The 15,513-nt window shown below is 40.4% G+C and overlaps 1 protein-coding gene across 1 annotated transcript in view; it reads right to left on the bottom strand.

Moving 5' to 3' along the window:
- Window positions 1-15,513, bottom strand: part of adgrb3 (adhesion G protein-coupled receptor B3) — a 127,054-nt gene that overhangs the window by 110,388 nt on the left and 1,153 nt on the right. Inside the window, exons 2-3 of the mRNA XM_042315446.1 lie at window positions 9,547-9,649; window positions 8,202-8,245 (exon numbers count right to left, since the gene is read on the bottom strand). Of these exons, the coding sequence (XP_042171380.1) occupies window positions 8,202-8,245; window positions 9,547-9,649 (147 nt within the window). The remainder of the gene's footprint in view (window positions 1-8,201; window positions 8,246-9,546; window positions 9,650-15,513) is intronic.

Below are 15,513 nucleotides of genomic sequence, written 5' to 3'. Positions count from 1 at the left end.
TAGAACACATAGGATAGAAAGATAGAAGGATATAACACAAAGAACAGAAGGATAGAACACATAGGATAGAAGGCTTCAACACACAGGATAGAAGGATAGTACACACAGGAGAGAAGGAGAGAAGGATAGAACACACAGGATAGAAGGAGAGAAGGATAGAACACACAGGAGAGAAGGATAGTACACACAGGAGAGAAGGATAGAACACACAGGAGAGAAGGATAGTACACACAGGAGAGAAGGATAGAACACACAGGAGAGAAGGATAGAACACACAGGAGAGAAGGATAGTACACACAGGAGAGAAGGAGAGAAGGATAGAACACACAGGATAGAAGGATAGTACACACAGGATAGAAGGATAGAAGGAGAGAAGGATAGAACACACAGGAGAGAAGGAGAGAAGGATAGAACAGAAGGATAGAACACACAGGATAGAAGGATAGTACACACAGGAGAGATGTAGAGAAGGATAGAACACACAGGAGAGAAGGAGAGAAGGATAGTACACACAGGAGAGAAGGATAGAACACACAGGAGAGAAGGATAGTACACACAGGAGAGAAGGAGAGAAGGATAGAACACACAGGATAGAAGGATAGTACACACAGGAGAGAAGGAGAGAAGGATAGAACACACAGGAGAGAAGGAGAGAAGGATAGAACACACAGGAGAGAAGGAGAGAAGGATAGAACACACAGGAGAGAAGGAGAGAAGGATAGAACACACAGGATAGAAGGATAGAACACACAGGAGAGAAGGATAGTACACACAGGAGAGAAGGAGAGAAGGATAGAACACACAGGAGAGAAGGATAGAACACACAGGAGAGAAGGATAGAACACACAGGATAGAAGGAGAGAAGGATAAAACACACAGGAGAGAAGGATAGAACACACAGGATAGAAGGAGAGAAGGATAGAACACACAGGAGAGAAGGATAGAACACACAGGAGAGAAGGATAGTACACACAGGAGAGAAGGAGAGAAGGATAGAACACACAGGATAGAAGGATAGTACACACAGGAGAGAAGGAGAGAAGGATAGAGGAGAAAGGAGAGAAGGATAGAACACACAGGAGAGAAGGAGAGAAGGATAGAACACACAGGAGAGAAGGAGAGAAGGATAGAACACACAGGATAGAAGGATAGAACACACAGGGGAGATGTATAGAAGGATAGAACACACAGGAGAGAAGGAGAGAAGGATAGTACACACAGGAGAGAAGGAGAGAAGGATAGTACACACAGGAGAGAAGGAGAGAAGGATAGTACACACAGGAGAGAAGGAGAGAAGGATAGAACACACAGGATAGAAGGATAGTACACACAGGAGAGAAGGAGAGAAGGATAGAACACACAGGATAGAAGGAGAGAAGGATAGAACACACAGGAGAGAAGGAGAGAAGGATAGAACACACAGGAGAGAAGGAGAGAAGGATAGAACACACAGGATAGAAGGAGAGAAGGATAGTACACACAGGAGAGAAGGAGAGAAGGATAGAACACATAGGATAGAAGGATAGTACACACAGGATAGAAGGAGAGAAGGATAGTACACACAGGAGAGAAGGAGAGAAGGATAGAACACACAGGATAGAAGGATAGTACACACAGGAGAGAAGGAGAGAAGGATAGAACACACAGGAGAGAAGGAGAGAAGGATAGAACACACAGGAGAGAAGGAGAGAAGGATAGAACACACAGGAGAGAAGGAGAGAAGGATAGAACACACAGGAGAGAAGGAGAGAAGGATAGAACACACAGGATAGAAGGATAGAACACACAGGGGAGATGTATAGAAGGATAGAACACACAGGAGAGAAGGAGAGAAGGATAGTACACACAGGAGAGAAGGATAGAACACACAGGAGAGAAGGATAGTACACACAGGAGAGAAGGAGAGAAGGATAGAACACACATGAAGGATAGAACACACAGGATAGAAGGATAGAACACACAGGAAGGATAGAACACACATGAGAGAAGATAGAACACACATGAGAGAAGGATAGAACACACATGATAGAAGGATAGAACACACATGAGAGAAGGATAGAACACACAGGATAGAAGGATAGAACACACAGGACAGAAGGATAGAACACACATGATAGAAGGATAGAACACACATGAGAGAAGGATAGAACACACATGATAGAAGGATAGAACACACATGATAGAAGGATAGAACACACAGGATAGAAGGATAGAACACACAGGATAGAAGGATAGTACACACAGGATAGAAGGATAGAACACACAGGACAGAAGGATAGAACACACATGATAGAAGGATAGAACACACATGAGAGAAGGATAGAACACACAGGATAGAAGGATAGAACACACAGGAGAGACACAGGAGAGAAGGATAGAACACACAGGATAGAAGGATAGTACACACAGGATAGAAGGATAGAACACACAGGACAGAAGGATAGAACACACATGATAGAAGGATAGAACACACATGAGAGAAGGATAGAACACACAGGATAGAAGGATAGAACACACAGGACAGAAGGATAGAACACACATGATAGAAGGATAGAACACACATGATAGAAGAAGGATAGAACACACATGATAGAAGGATAGAACACACACCATAGGATAGAACACACAGGATAGAAGGATAGAACACACAGGAGAGAAGGATAGAACACACATGATAGAAGGATAGAACACACACACATGAGAGAAGGATAGAACACACATGAGAGAAGGATAGAACACACATGATAGAAGGATAGAACACACATGAGAGAAGGATAGAACACACATGATAGAGATAGAAGGATAGAACACACATGATAGAAGGATAGAACACACATGAGAGAAGGATAGAACACACAGGATAGAAGGATAGAACACACATGATAGAAGGATAGAACACACATGAGAAACACACATGATAGAACACACAGGATAGAAGGATAGAACACACATGATAGGGATAGAACACACAGGATAGAAGGATAGAACACACATGATAGAAGGATAGAACACACATGAGAGAAGGATAGAACACACATGATAGAAGGATAGAACACACATGATAGAAGGATAGAACACACATGAGAGAAGGATAGAACACACAGGAGAGATGGATAGAACATCCATGATAGAAGGATAGAAGGATGGAACACACAGGATATAATGATATATCACACAGGAGAGGATAGAACACACAGGAGAGATGGATAGAAGGATAGAACATCCATGATAGGGATAGAAGGACAGAAGGATAGAACATCCATGATAGAAGGATACACACAGGATAGAAGGATAGATCACACAGGAGAGGATAGAACACACAGGAGAGATGGATAGAAGGATAGAACATCCATGATAGAAGGATAGATCACACAGGAGAGATGGATAGAACACACAGGACAGAAGGATAGAACACACATGATAGAAGGATAGAACACACATGAGAGAAGGATAGAACACACATGATAGAAGGATAGAACACACATGATAGAAGGATAGAACACACATGAGAGAAGGATAGAACACACAGGATAGAAGGATAGAACACACATGATAGAAGGATAGAACACACATGAGAGAAGGATAGAACACACATGATAGAAGGATAGAACACACATGATAGAAGGATAGAACACACAGGATAGAAGGATAGAACACACATGATAGAAGGATAGAACACACATGAGAGAAGGATAGAACACACATGATAGAAGGATAGAACACACATGATAGAAGGATAGAACACACATGAGAGAAGGATAGAACACACAGGAGAGATGGATAGAACATCCATGATAGAAGGATAGAAGGATGGAACACACAGGATATAATGATATATCACACAGGAGAGGATAGAACACACAGGAGAGATGGATAGAAGGATAGAACATCCATGATAGAAGGATAGAAGGATAGAACACACAGGACAGAAGGATAGAACATCCATGATAGAAGGATAGAAGGATGGAACACACAGGATAGAAGGATAGATCACACAGGAGAGGATAGAACACACAGGAGAGATGGATAGAAGGATAGAACATCCATGATAGAAGGATAGAAGGATAGAACACACAGGACAGAAGGATAGAACATCCATGATAGAAGGATAGAAGGATGGAACACACAGGATAGAAGGATAGATCACACAGGAGAGGATAGAACACACAGGAGAGATGGATAGAAGGATAGAACATCCATGATAGAAGGATAGATCACACAGGAGAGATGGATAGAACACACAGGACAGAAGGATAGAACACACATGATAGAAGGATAGAACACACATGAGAGAAGGATAGAACACACATGATAGAAGGATAGAACACACATGATAGAAGGATAGAACACACAGGAGAGAAGGATAGAGGATAGAAGGATAGAACACACAGGATAGAAGGATAGAACACACATGAGAGAAGGATAGAACACACAGGATAGAAGGATAGAACACACATGATAGAAGGATAGAACACACAGGACAGGGATAGAACACACAGGATAGAAGGATAGAACACACAGGACAGATGGATAGAACACACAGGATAGAAGGATAGAAGGATGGAACACACAGGATAGAAGGATAGATCACACAGGAGAGGATAGAACACACAGGAGAGATGGATAGAAGAACATCCATAGAACACCAGGATAGAAGGATACACACAGGAGAGAAGGATAGAACACACAGGATAGAATAGAACACACAGGAGAGATGGATAGAACACACAGGATAGAAGGATAGACACAGGATAGAAGGATAGAACACACAGGATAGAACACACAGGAGATGGATAGAAGGATAGAACAACACAGATAGAGGATAGGATAGAACACACAGGATGGATAGAGAACACACAGGATGGAGAAGGATAGAACACACAGGATAGAAGGATAGAACACACAGGAGAGAAGGATAGAACACACAGGAGAGGATGATAGAAGGATAGAACACACAGGATAGAAGGATAGAACACACAGGACAGGATAGAAGGATAGAACACACAGGATAGATGGATGGATAGACACACAGGAGAGATGGATAGAACACACAGGAGAGATGGATAGAAGGATAGAACACATGAGAGATGGATAGAACACACAGGATAGAACATCCATGATAGAAGGATAGGATGGAACACACAGGATAGAAGATGATAGATACACAGGAAGGATAGAACACACAGGAGAGATGGATAGAAGGATAGAACACACACACAGGAGAGATGGAAGGATGGAGAACACACAGGAGAGATGGATAGAACACACAGAATAGAACACACAGGATAGAACACACAGGATATAAGGAGAGGAAGGGATAGAACACACAGGAGAGAAGGATAGAACACACACCATAGAAGGATAGAACACACAGGAGAGAAGGATAGAACACACACCATAGAAGGATAGAACACACAGGAGAGAAGGATAGAACACACAGGATAGAAGGATAGAACACACAGGAGAGAAGGATAGAACACACACCATAGAAGGATAGAACACACACCATAGAAGGATAGAACACACAGTATAGAAGGAAATAATGAGTCATGAAGAACAATGTTTCTGAAATCTTGGAGGGAGTCTGTTTCTGTTTCAATCTACACATTTTTAAGAACATTTTAAATGTTTCAGAAACAGATGAACAGAACTGTGTATGGGATATATAGTTGACGATATTTGTTGACATTCTTCAATTTAAACGTTGTACAGATGTAGGATCTTAATTTGGTCACTCGTTTGTTACTGAGAATTTTCCTATACAGCAGGAAATGAAACTTGTAGTGCTTTTTAGTTTAAGAAGGTTTCTAAAGTTTGTTATTTCAGACTTGCTTTCCCTTCACGATAATAGTATCAACCCCTACAAAAATGTCCATGAATTATAATCCACATAATTATTAACATTTCCTGTTGCTGCAGCATTTTCTTGCTGTTGCAAACTGGATCAAATTAAGGTCCTACATCTGTATGCTATGTAGTCCTTTCAGATGAGGATTAAGAAACCAGAATAATAAAGCATGTTAAATTAAATAGAGATAAGATTTGAGTCTAATGTATAAAATGATGGTATATTTTCTGACGCACAATGTGTAAGGAACAAAGAACACAAGGAACAATAACGATGGCATTGAAACCAGCTTCTATCAAATCACTGAGTTCCTTGATATTCCAACGGCACAGAGGATCTTTCATTCCATTTACCCTTATCAGTGTGCTATTACGGCTGTAATACAACGGCTGTAATACAACACAGAGGATCTTTCATTCCATTTACCCTTATCAGTGTGCTATTACGGCTGTAATACAACGGCTGTAATACAACACAGAGGATCTTTCATTCCATTTACCCTTATCAGTGTGCTAAATACATTTACGGCTGTAATACAACACAGAGGATCTTTCATTCCATTTACCCTTATCAGTGTGCTATTACGGCTGTAATACAACGGCTGTAATACAACACAGAGGATCAGTGTCATACAACGGCTGTAATACAACACAGAGGAATTTACCCTTATCAGTGTGCTATTACGTGTGTCTGTAGACAACACAGAGGACAAGAGATGCATTCAAAACCTACATTGAATTTCCTCTGGCCTTCGCCGCTTATTGTCTCATACAATTGCAGAAAAATACGTGCCTGTAGCTTAATGAAATACAGGAACCCTGTATGTGTGTCTGTAGCTTAATGAAATACAGGAACCCTGTATGTGTGTCTGTAGCTTAATGAAATACAGGAACCCTGTATGTGTGTCTGTAGCTTAATGAAATACAGGAACCCTGTATGTGTGTCTGTAGCTTAATGAAATACAGGAACCCTGTATGTGTGTCTGTAGCTTAATGAAAACAGGAACCCTGTATGTGTGTCTGTAGCTTAATGAAATACAGGAACCCTGTATGTGTGTCTGTAGCTTAATGAAATACAGGAACCCTGTATGTGTGTCTGTAGCTTAATGAAATACAGGAACCCTGTATGTGTGTCTGTAGCTTAATGAAATACAGGAACCCTGTATGTGTGTCTGTAGCTTGAAATGAAATACAGGAACCCTGTATGTGTGTCTGTAGCTTAATGAAATACAGGAACCCTGTAAAAATGTACAGGAACCCTGTATGTGTGTCTGTAGCGAAATACAGGAACCCTGTATGTGTGTCTGTAGCTTAATGAAATACAGGAACCCTGTATGTGTTTTGGAACCCTGTAGCTTAATGAAATCAGGAACCCTGTATGTGCTGTACAATGAAGGCAAAGTGTCAGGCTGAAATACAGGAACCAAAAGTCAGGCTGTGTCCTATTTCCTATGAAATGAACCCTGTTTTGTGTCTGTAGCTTAATGAAATAAAGGAACCCTATTTCCTATGAAGTGCCCAGGTTTTGGTCAATGAAATACAGTATGAGAAGTGCCCAGGTTTTTTGTCAACAGTAGTGCACAATGAAGGCAAAGTCAGGCTGCGTCCCTATTTCCTATGAAGTGCCCAGGTTTTGGTCAACAGTAGTGCACAATGAAGGCAAAAGTCAGGCTGCGTCCCTATTTCCTATGAAGTGCCCAGGTTTTGGTCAACAGTAGTGCACAATGAAGGCAAAAGTCAGACTGCGTCCCTATTTCCTATGAAGTGCCCAGGTTTTGGTCAACAGTAGTGCACAATGAAGGCAAAAGTCAGGCTGCGTCCCTATTTCCTATGAAGTGCCCAGGTTTTGGTCAACAGTAGTGCACAATGAAGGCAAAAGTCAGGCTGCGTCCCTATTTACTATAAAGTGCCCAGGCTTTAGTCAAACATAGTGCACGATAAAGGGAACAGAATGCCATTTGGGATGCAGACCCAGACTAAAATTCCCCAATGTTATTTAGAAGATTTATTCATTTCATCTGATTTTAATCTTCATAGGCGTTTTTTTCTGCTGAAGTAATTGTCCTCAGATCCCCTTACAGAGGACGACGGCCCCGAAGCTAATACATACAGAGTATAGGATCGTCTGAAGACATTCTGAGTACAATTACGTACAGTACACTTTGCCAAGAGTAAGCACCCTTGAACCTCGTAGAAGACGGACAAAACAGTGTTTTCATCTTCAGTGCATTTAGAAATCTACTTTATATCAATAGAAATCAAAGCGTAATTCCCTACATAACAGATACATCAGCATCACCATGGATTAGAGAAGAGCAGGAGAAAACAGCAAAAAGGAAAGCTGGTTCACTTACATGACGCTGTTATCCCACAGTGCACAGTAAGGACTCAGGGTTCCCTGCATCACCAAGAAGAAGAGAGCACGCTGAAAACCTTCACTCATTAGATAACCACAACAAAATGACCAAAGCCTCGCAGATAGTCATTTCTGCACGCAATTATCCAAGAATAACTCACTAAACAAATTGTTCTTTTAAAACTAACGGCTATGGCAAGACCTCTTTAGATTGCAGTTCAGGGTTAAAATGTAAAATGCCAATGAGAATTGGTGGCAGTTTCACTTTGAATCACATTAGCCTCAATAAGCATTGAAGTACCCAACAATGGCTACAGCCACACGTTTAGAGTGCATTAGCCAACAAACAATGGTAGAGTAATTGATTCGATGATTAATTTGCAGGCGTCCAGTGTAGCAGGTGTGTCAGGGGAGAGAGAGAGAGAGAGAGAGAGAGAGAGAGAGAGACAGAGAGAGACAGAGAGACAGAGAGAGAGAGAGAGAGAGAGAGAGAGAGAGAGAGAGAGAGAGAGAGAGAGAGACAGAGAGAGAGAGAGAGAGACAGAGAGAGAGAGAGAGAGAGAGAGAGAGAGAGAGACAGAGAGAGACAGAGAGAGAGAGAGACAGAGAGACAGAGAGAGAGAGAGAGAGAGAGAGAGAGAGATACAGAGAGACAGAGAGACAGAGAGAGAGAGAGAGAGAGAGAGAGAGAGACAGAGAGAGACAGAGAGAGAGAGAGAGAGAGACAGAGAGAGACAGAGAGAGAGAGAGAGAGAGAGAGAGAGAGAGATGGCACTGTCCAGATAATTACAAGGACAAGCTCTCTTTACAACCCTGGCCTTTTAGTTAATCTCTGAGATAAAGACTATCGTTCAGAGGTGTCGTCCAAGGTGATGCAAAGCAGCATGTCATTGTCAGAGCCCATATATTTCAACTTGTCCTCCTGATTCAGGTCTGGGCCTGTATTTATCAAGCGTCTCAGAGTAGTTGCCTTTAATAATGAAATGAATTAGGTTAATATGGACAGGGATGACCTGATCCTAGGTCAGCACTCGTACTCTGAGATGCTTTGTGAATATAGGTCCAGATATACAGTATCTTCTCTGTACAATTGACTTTGGTAACCGTGTTTGAGTGTGGACTCAAGTACATGGATTACCGTCATGTAACTGGGTCCAATGTACCGGTTACACAATTATCTGATTGGATATTAAACATCTGCCTTCTCTGTGTCACTTGTATGCCTTTTCAAGAAGTGAGGGAGTCTTGGGCAGGTACTTACATTGTGAGGAGGTCATTCTTGCCCTCAAATTAATTCAAATGAAAGATGAAAGATGAAAGATGAATAAAATAAAGGTCCTTACGTTGGCCAGGTGAGCCAGCTCGATCTCCAGGTGTGACTCTGTTATCCTGGGCTCTGGTCTCACTGTGACAGCAATGACTTTGGAGCTCACTGCCGTGTGGTTCCTGGGTGGAAAACAGAGTGATGTACACCATGAGATGGGGGTGGCAGGGTAGCATAGTGGTTAGAGCGTTGGGACTAGTAACTGGAAGGTTGCAAGTTCAAACCCCTGAGCTGACAAGGTACAAATCTGTCGTTCTGCCCCTGAACAGGCAGTTAACCCACTGTTCCTAGGCCGTCATTGAAAATAAGAATTAGTTCTTAACTGACTTGCCAGGTTAAATAAAGGTAATAAAAATAAAAAAAGGACACTGATTGGAAGTTGTGTCACTTAGGCACTGCTACATAAATACCGTGTGTTCGGTCCCACTTTAAACAAAGTACATCTTATAAAGGCTATATATAGCTTCATAATGGCTTCACGATCACTACATAAAGGCTTTATAAGCACTACATAAATGCTTCACAAACCTAAACTTTATGTTCTGTCTTATTATAAGGGTATATGTCAGACAAATGCATTACAATCTCTGGGAGAGTTTTCTTTGTGAGTCAGGATTTTATTTTTGGGGGAGTTTGCACAAAAGGTGTGTTAATAAATGTTTCCCTAAATGAGTTGTGTTTCATAGACTTACCAAAGATTATTATAAGGGTATATGTCAGACAAATGCATTACAATCTCTGGGAGAGTTTTCTTTGTGAGTCAGGATTTTATTTTTGGGGGAGTTTGCACAAAAGGTGTGTTAATAAATGTTTCCCTAAATGAGTTGTGTTTCATAGACTTACCAAAGATTATTATAAGGGTATATGTCAGACAAATGCATTACAATCTCTGGGAGAGTTTTCTTTGTGAGTCAGGATTTTATTTTTGGGGGGAGTTTGCACAAAAGGTGTGTTAATAACATTTTTCCTAAATGAGTTGTGTTTCATAGACTTACCAAAGATAAAATCCTATACAACGTTTACAACATGACCCCTCATTCAGAATGTTGATACTATTGATGCACATTCAGGTTCATCTGATATTATCAATGTCCTTTGATGCAAAGAACAACACAAAATGTCATGTCACACCTCTCTGTGAGGCACTTGACAAACACACCTGCTGTGGCACTGCAGGACAAGACCTGACACACAAAATGACACACGTGAAGCAAGTCAACCCAAATACATGTGAACTGGAGCCCAGACAGAGCGAGAGGAGAGAAATTAGGCACAACTTAGGCACTGGGGGGCCAACTTAGGGTGTGATATCATGGTCCATTTGGAGCGAGTCACAAAAGATTGAAAATAGACACGTCTGGAGGTCTGGCCTTTTCTACGTTAAATGAATCACAGTGAAGTGTCTCTACCAAACAACCTCAATCTAACAGAGATCTTTAAACACTGTCTGTATCACAAATGGCACCCAATTCCCTTTTTACTGCACTACTACAAAAGTACTACACAGTATTTATTCTGGAACCACATTAGCTGCTGCCTTCCTGGGGTCCAGGGAATAGGGTGCCATTTGGGATGCATTCCGTGCTTCCACCTCATCTCATGCAGTGTATATCTAGTCTATCTCCACTGCAAAGCAAGACAAATCCCCAAACCAACTTCAAATGACACGCCTCCTCTCCTTTTGTCTTTAGCTTATTTACTTCCTGAATATAGATATGGAGGGGGGATTCTATTGCTGAATAAAAATGGATGACTTACTCTCTACAGTGGTAATGTGATTTGAAACATAATAATACATTGTAGTTCATGAAAGGGTGACTTGGTAGAAAGCGGTCTTGGTACACTTCTGAGCCTGCCTCTGTTCTCACCTCACCTGAACTGCCCCACAAAAAGAGAATGAAAGAGAACTACTCAAAAGGAAGTTAATTGGAGCCTTTCTACTTTTCCAGGTTCAGATCTACACTATGTCCTCTTTGCACTTCGTTTGTCTTTATCTTCAAGGGAACGTGTGTCATGGGGTGGAGAACAGAGAATGTCACATTTCCTTTCCCTCTTTCATCTCTCTCTCTTTCATTTACCTCCTGGGGAAACAAAACAGTAGGTTGTGACACCACCAAACTGATACTACAATGACTGACTGATTCAAATGGCACCCTACTCCCTATAATATAGTGCACTACTTTTGACTGGGCCCAAAGGACTCTGGTCAAAAGTAGTGCTAAATGTAGGGAATAGTGTGCCATTTTGGTTTCTGACTGACAGTGTCTGACCTACAGTTCTCTAGGGAGGGTCGGAGAAGGTTCTAGAGCTCTCAGCTGGGCCCAAAGATGTTCCATAGAACGTCTGGAACTCTCTAGAGAGAAAGACTGGGTTCGATGTTTGATCCTGGGCAAGAACACCACAATCTGGGTCAGTCTGTCTGCTGTTTCCATAAACAGGCCACATAACTAAGTCAAATATGGATTTAGGACTGGATCACAAAGAAAACTAAAACTCAATGGGTGGCTTTTATAAGAGTAGAATATCAGATACAACATCAATGGGTGGCTTTTATAAGAATATCAGTGACCAGAGGAAATACAATAACAATGGATGGCTTTTATAAGAGTAGAATATCAGTGACCAGAAATACAATAACAATGGAAATAAGAGTAGAATATCAGTAAGAGGAAATACAATAACAATGGATGGCTTTTATAAGAGTAGAATATCAGTGACCAGAGGAAATACAATAACAATGGATGGCTTTTATAAGAGTAGAATATCAGTGACCAGAGGAAATACAATAACAATGGATGGCTTTTATAAGAGTAGAATATCAGTGACCAGAGGAAATACAATAACAATGGATGGCTTTTATAAGAGTAGAATATCAGTGACCAGAGGAAATACAATAACAATGGATGGCTTTTATAAGAGTAGAATATCAGTGACCAGAGGAAATACAATAACAATGGATGGCTTTTATAAGAGTAGAATATCAGTGACCAGAGGAAATACAATAACAATGGATGGCTTTTATAAGAGTAGAATATCAGTGACCAGAGGAAATACAATAACAATGGATGGCTTTTATAACAATGGATGGCTTTTAGAATATCAGTGACCAGAGGAAATACAACATCAATGGGTGGCTTTTATAAGAGTAGAATATCAGTGACCAGAGGAAATACAATAACAATGGATGGCTTTTATAAGAGTAGAATATCAGTGACCAGAGGAAATACAATAACAATGGATGGCTTTTATAAGAGTAGAATATCAGTGACCAGAGGAAATACAATAACAATGGATGGCTTTTATAAGAGTAGAATATCAGTGACCAGAGGAAATACAATAACAATGGATGGCTTTTATAAGAGTAGAATATCAGTGACCATTGGAAATCTATCTGCACTGCTAATGCTATAATTTCATCAGTAGATTATATATATTTGACTATATTTTCTTCAGGACCATCCTACAGTGGGCTAATGTATAGTTGTAGTGCAGCACTCCCAAGGAAGCTAAGAATAGCAACATCATTTCTTTGAAAGGTTGGAGTGCTGTGTTGTTTGGGTTAGTTGAGACTGGGAACAAAGAAACGGGACCCCGTGCGTAGATCACTGCTCTGAGGAGAGACTGACTGATGGCTGCATTTCACTTCAGGTAGATACCATTGCTGAGTGTGTTATTTTATCTTATCTGCTATTGGTTTTCCTCTCAGTGTACGAGGACCTGTTGCAAAAGCTGTCTACTCTGTCAAAAGCAAGCTTTGTGCAACAGGAAAATACATCTGATTGTGGGTTGTTGTAGGTAACATCTCTAGCCAGCTAGCTAACATGTAGCCAGTAGCTAACTATCTAGCTATCCAGCACTGTACACTAGCGCTAACTAATTATGTGAGAGAAACATTAATAGCAACCCATATTGACAAAGTGAAAACATGCATTGAGAAAATGTTTGCTAATTAACAGAAAATGAAATATATAAATATCTCATTTGCGTAAGCATTCACACCTCTGAGTCAATACATGTTAGAATCACCTTTGTAGTGACTGGGTGTATTGATACATCGTCTAAAGTGTAATTCATAACTTTAACATGCTCAGAGGGATATTCAATGTCTGCTTAAAAAAAGAAAAAACATCTACCAATTAGTTGCCCTTCTTTGTGAGGCATTGGAAAATACCATTTGTCTTTTATGGAATCTGTGCTGAATCTGTGTTTGAAACTCACTGCTCGACTAAGGGATCTTATAGATCATTGTATGTGTGGGGTACAGAGGTGAGGTAGTTGTTCAAAAATCATGTTAAACACTATTATTTCATACCGAGTGACTCCATGCAACTTATTATGTGACTTGTTAAGCACAGTTTTACTGCTGAATTTATTTAGGCTTGTCATAACAAAGGGGTTGAATACTTATTACATTTTCAGCTTTCAGCTTTTCAGCTTTTCATTTTAAATTACTTTGTTAAAATTTCTAAAAACATCATTCCACTTTGACATTATGACACAACACCTCAATTTGAATCCATTTTAATAGAACAAAATGTGGAAAAAGGGGTGTGAATACTTTCTGAAGGCTCTGTATATTTTTACCCACAGAAGCTGATGGGTGGCACGCCCATCATAGAGAATAATGCTTCTAGATAACTGACGTTAGCTAAGTAGAGGACTTGGCCACATTCCTAGGCTCGTTCTGTATCAGCATAAGAGAGAAGAGATTGATAAAGTCATTGCTATAATTTTAATAAAGTACTGATGTGTACAAATTTTTGTGACAAAAATGGGGCGGCAGGGTAGCAAGTTCAAACCCCCAAGCTGACAAGGTACAAATCTGTCGTTCTGCCCCTGAACAGGCAGTTAACCCACTGTTCCTAGGCCGTCATTGAAAATAAGAATTTGTTCTTAACTGACTTGCCTAGTTAAATAAAGGTCAAATAAAAAATAAAAACATGAACTCATATTAACTTAACACAGATGGTTGTTGTGATATGTAGTTCACTGTATCTTACTTCGTATAGCTTTTGCTCGGGCATCCTTTTGTCTTTCACTCTATGCAAGAGATTCAAATTCTAGGCTTGTGTCCCGAATGGCACCCTATTCCCTACAAAGTGTACTTTAGATCAGAGCCCTACATAGGGAATAGGGTGTGATTTCATACGCAGCCTTGCTCTAACTGGATGAGAGCCTTGACGATACGTAATGACAGTAATGTCCAAACTGATAAACAGAATAACTAACAATATTGGAAACCAGCTTGAAAGCATAAACCAACCATGAAATATTGCTTAGTCGTCCGTTGTCCCTTCTAATTAGTAGTATGAGAACATAATATGATTTAACCAGGATGGAGTTCAGATATTATGATGATTATTTTAACCCAATTTTGTGTTGCTTCCCGAATGGTACCCTATTCCTTATTTAGTGCACTACTTTTGACCAGGGCTTTGGTCAAAAGTAGTAGATTATATAGGGAATGGGGTGCGATTTGGGACACAGATGTGGTGTCATCCTCCTCAGCAGAAAGCAGAGATTAATTGTTGTTGAGTCTGGGAGCAAAGCTTGTCGTTTTAATTCATGAAAAGTTACAGGGAAACTTGAGTTGATCAGCTTTGATGGATTCTTTGATAATTGGCTTGTCATCTATGGATTACACGACTGAACGATTGTATTCTACTACGATATTCTGAAAGAAAGCGATGCCATTTTTCCTTTTGAAGTATTGATGATGTTCTGGTAGAATGATGCATCATGGTAGTAATATGTCTGTTTTACCTCCACATCATGTTTGATCTACTGTATATAATGTACCTTGAGAAGGGTTTTTGTATACTCGTAGGTACAGTAGTATGTATAGTGCAGTACGTAAAATGAGCTTTTGCAAGTACATATAGTGCAATGTAGAGGCCATTTCCTGGAAAAGCAAAGTGTAAGGAGTCTTTTATGAACCTCCTGGATAGCCTACACTACCTGTGAAATACTATTGGAGGATTTACAC

The sequence above is a fragment of the Oncorhynchus tshawytscha genome, unplaced genomic scaffold, assembly GCF_018296145.1.
Source record: "Oncorhynchus tshawytscha isolate Ot180627B unplaced genomic scaffold, Otsh_v2.0 Un_contig_1936_pilon_pilon, whole genome shotgun sequence".
NCBI lineage: Eukaryota > Metazoa > Chordata > Actinopteri > Salmoniformes > Salmonidae > Oncorhynchus > Oncorhynchus tshawytscha.
Note: the sequence above shows the minus strand (reverse complement) of the source record. Positions and strands in the feature narration are given on the sequence as shown.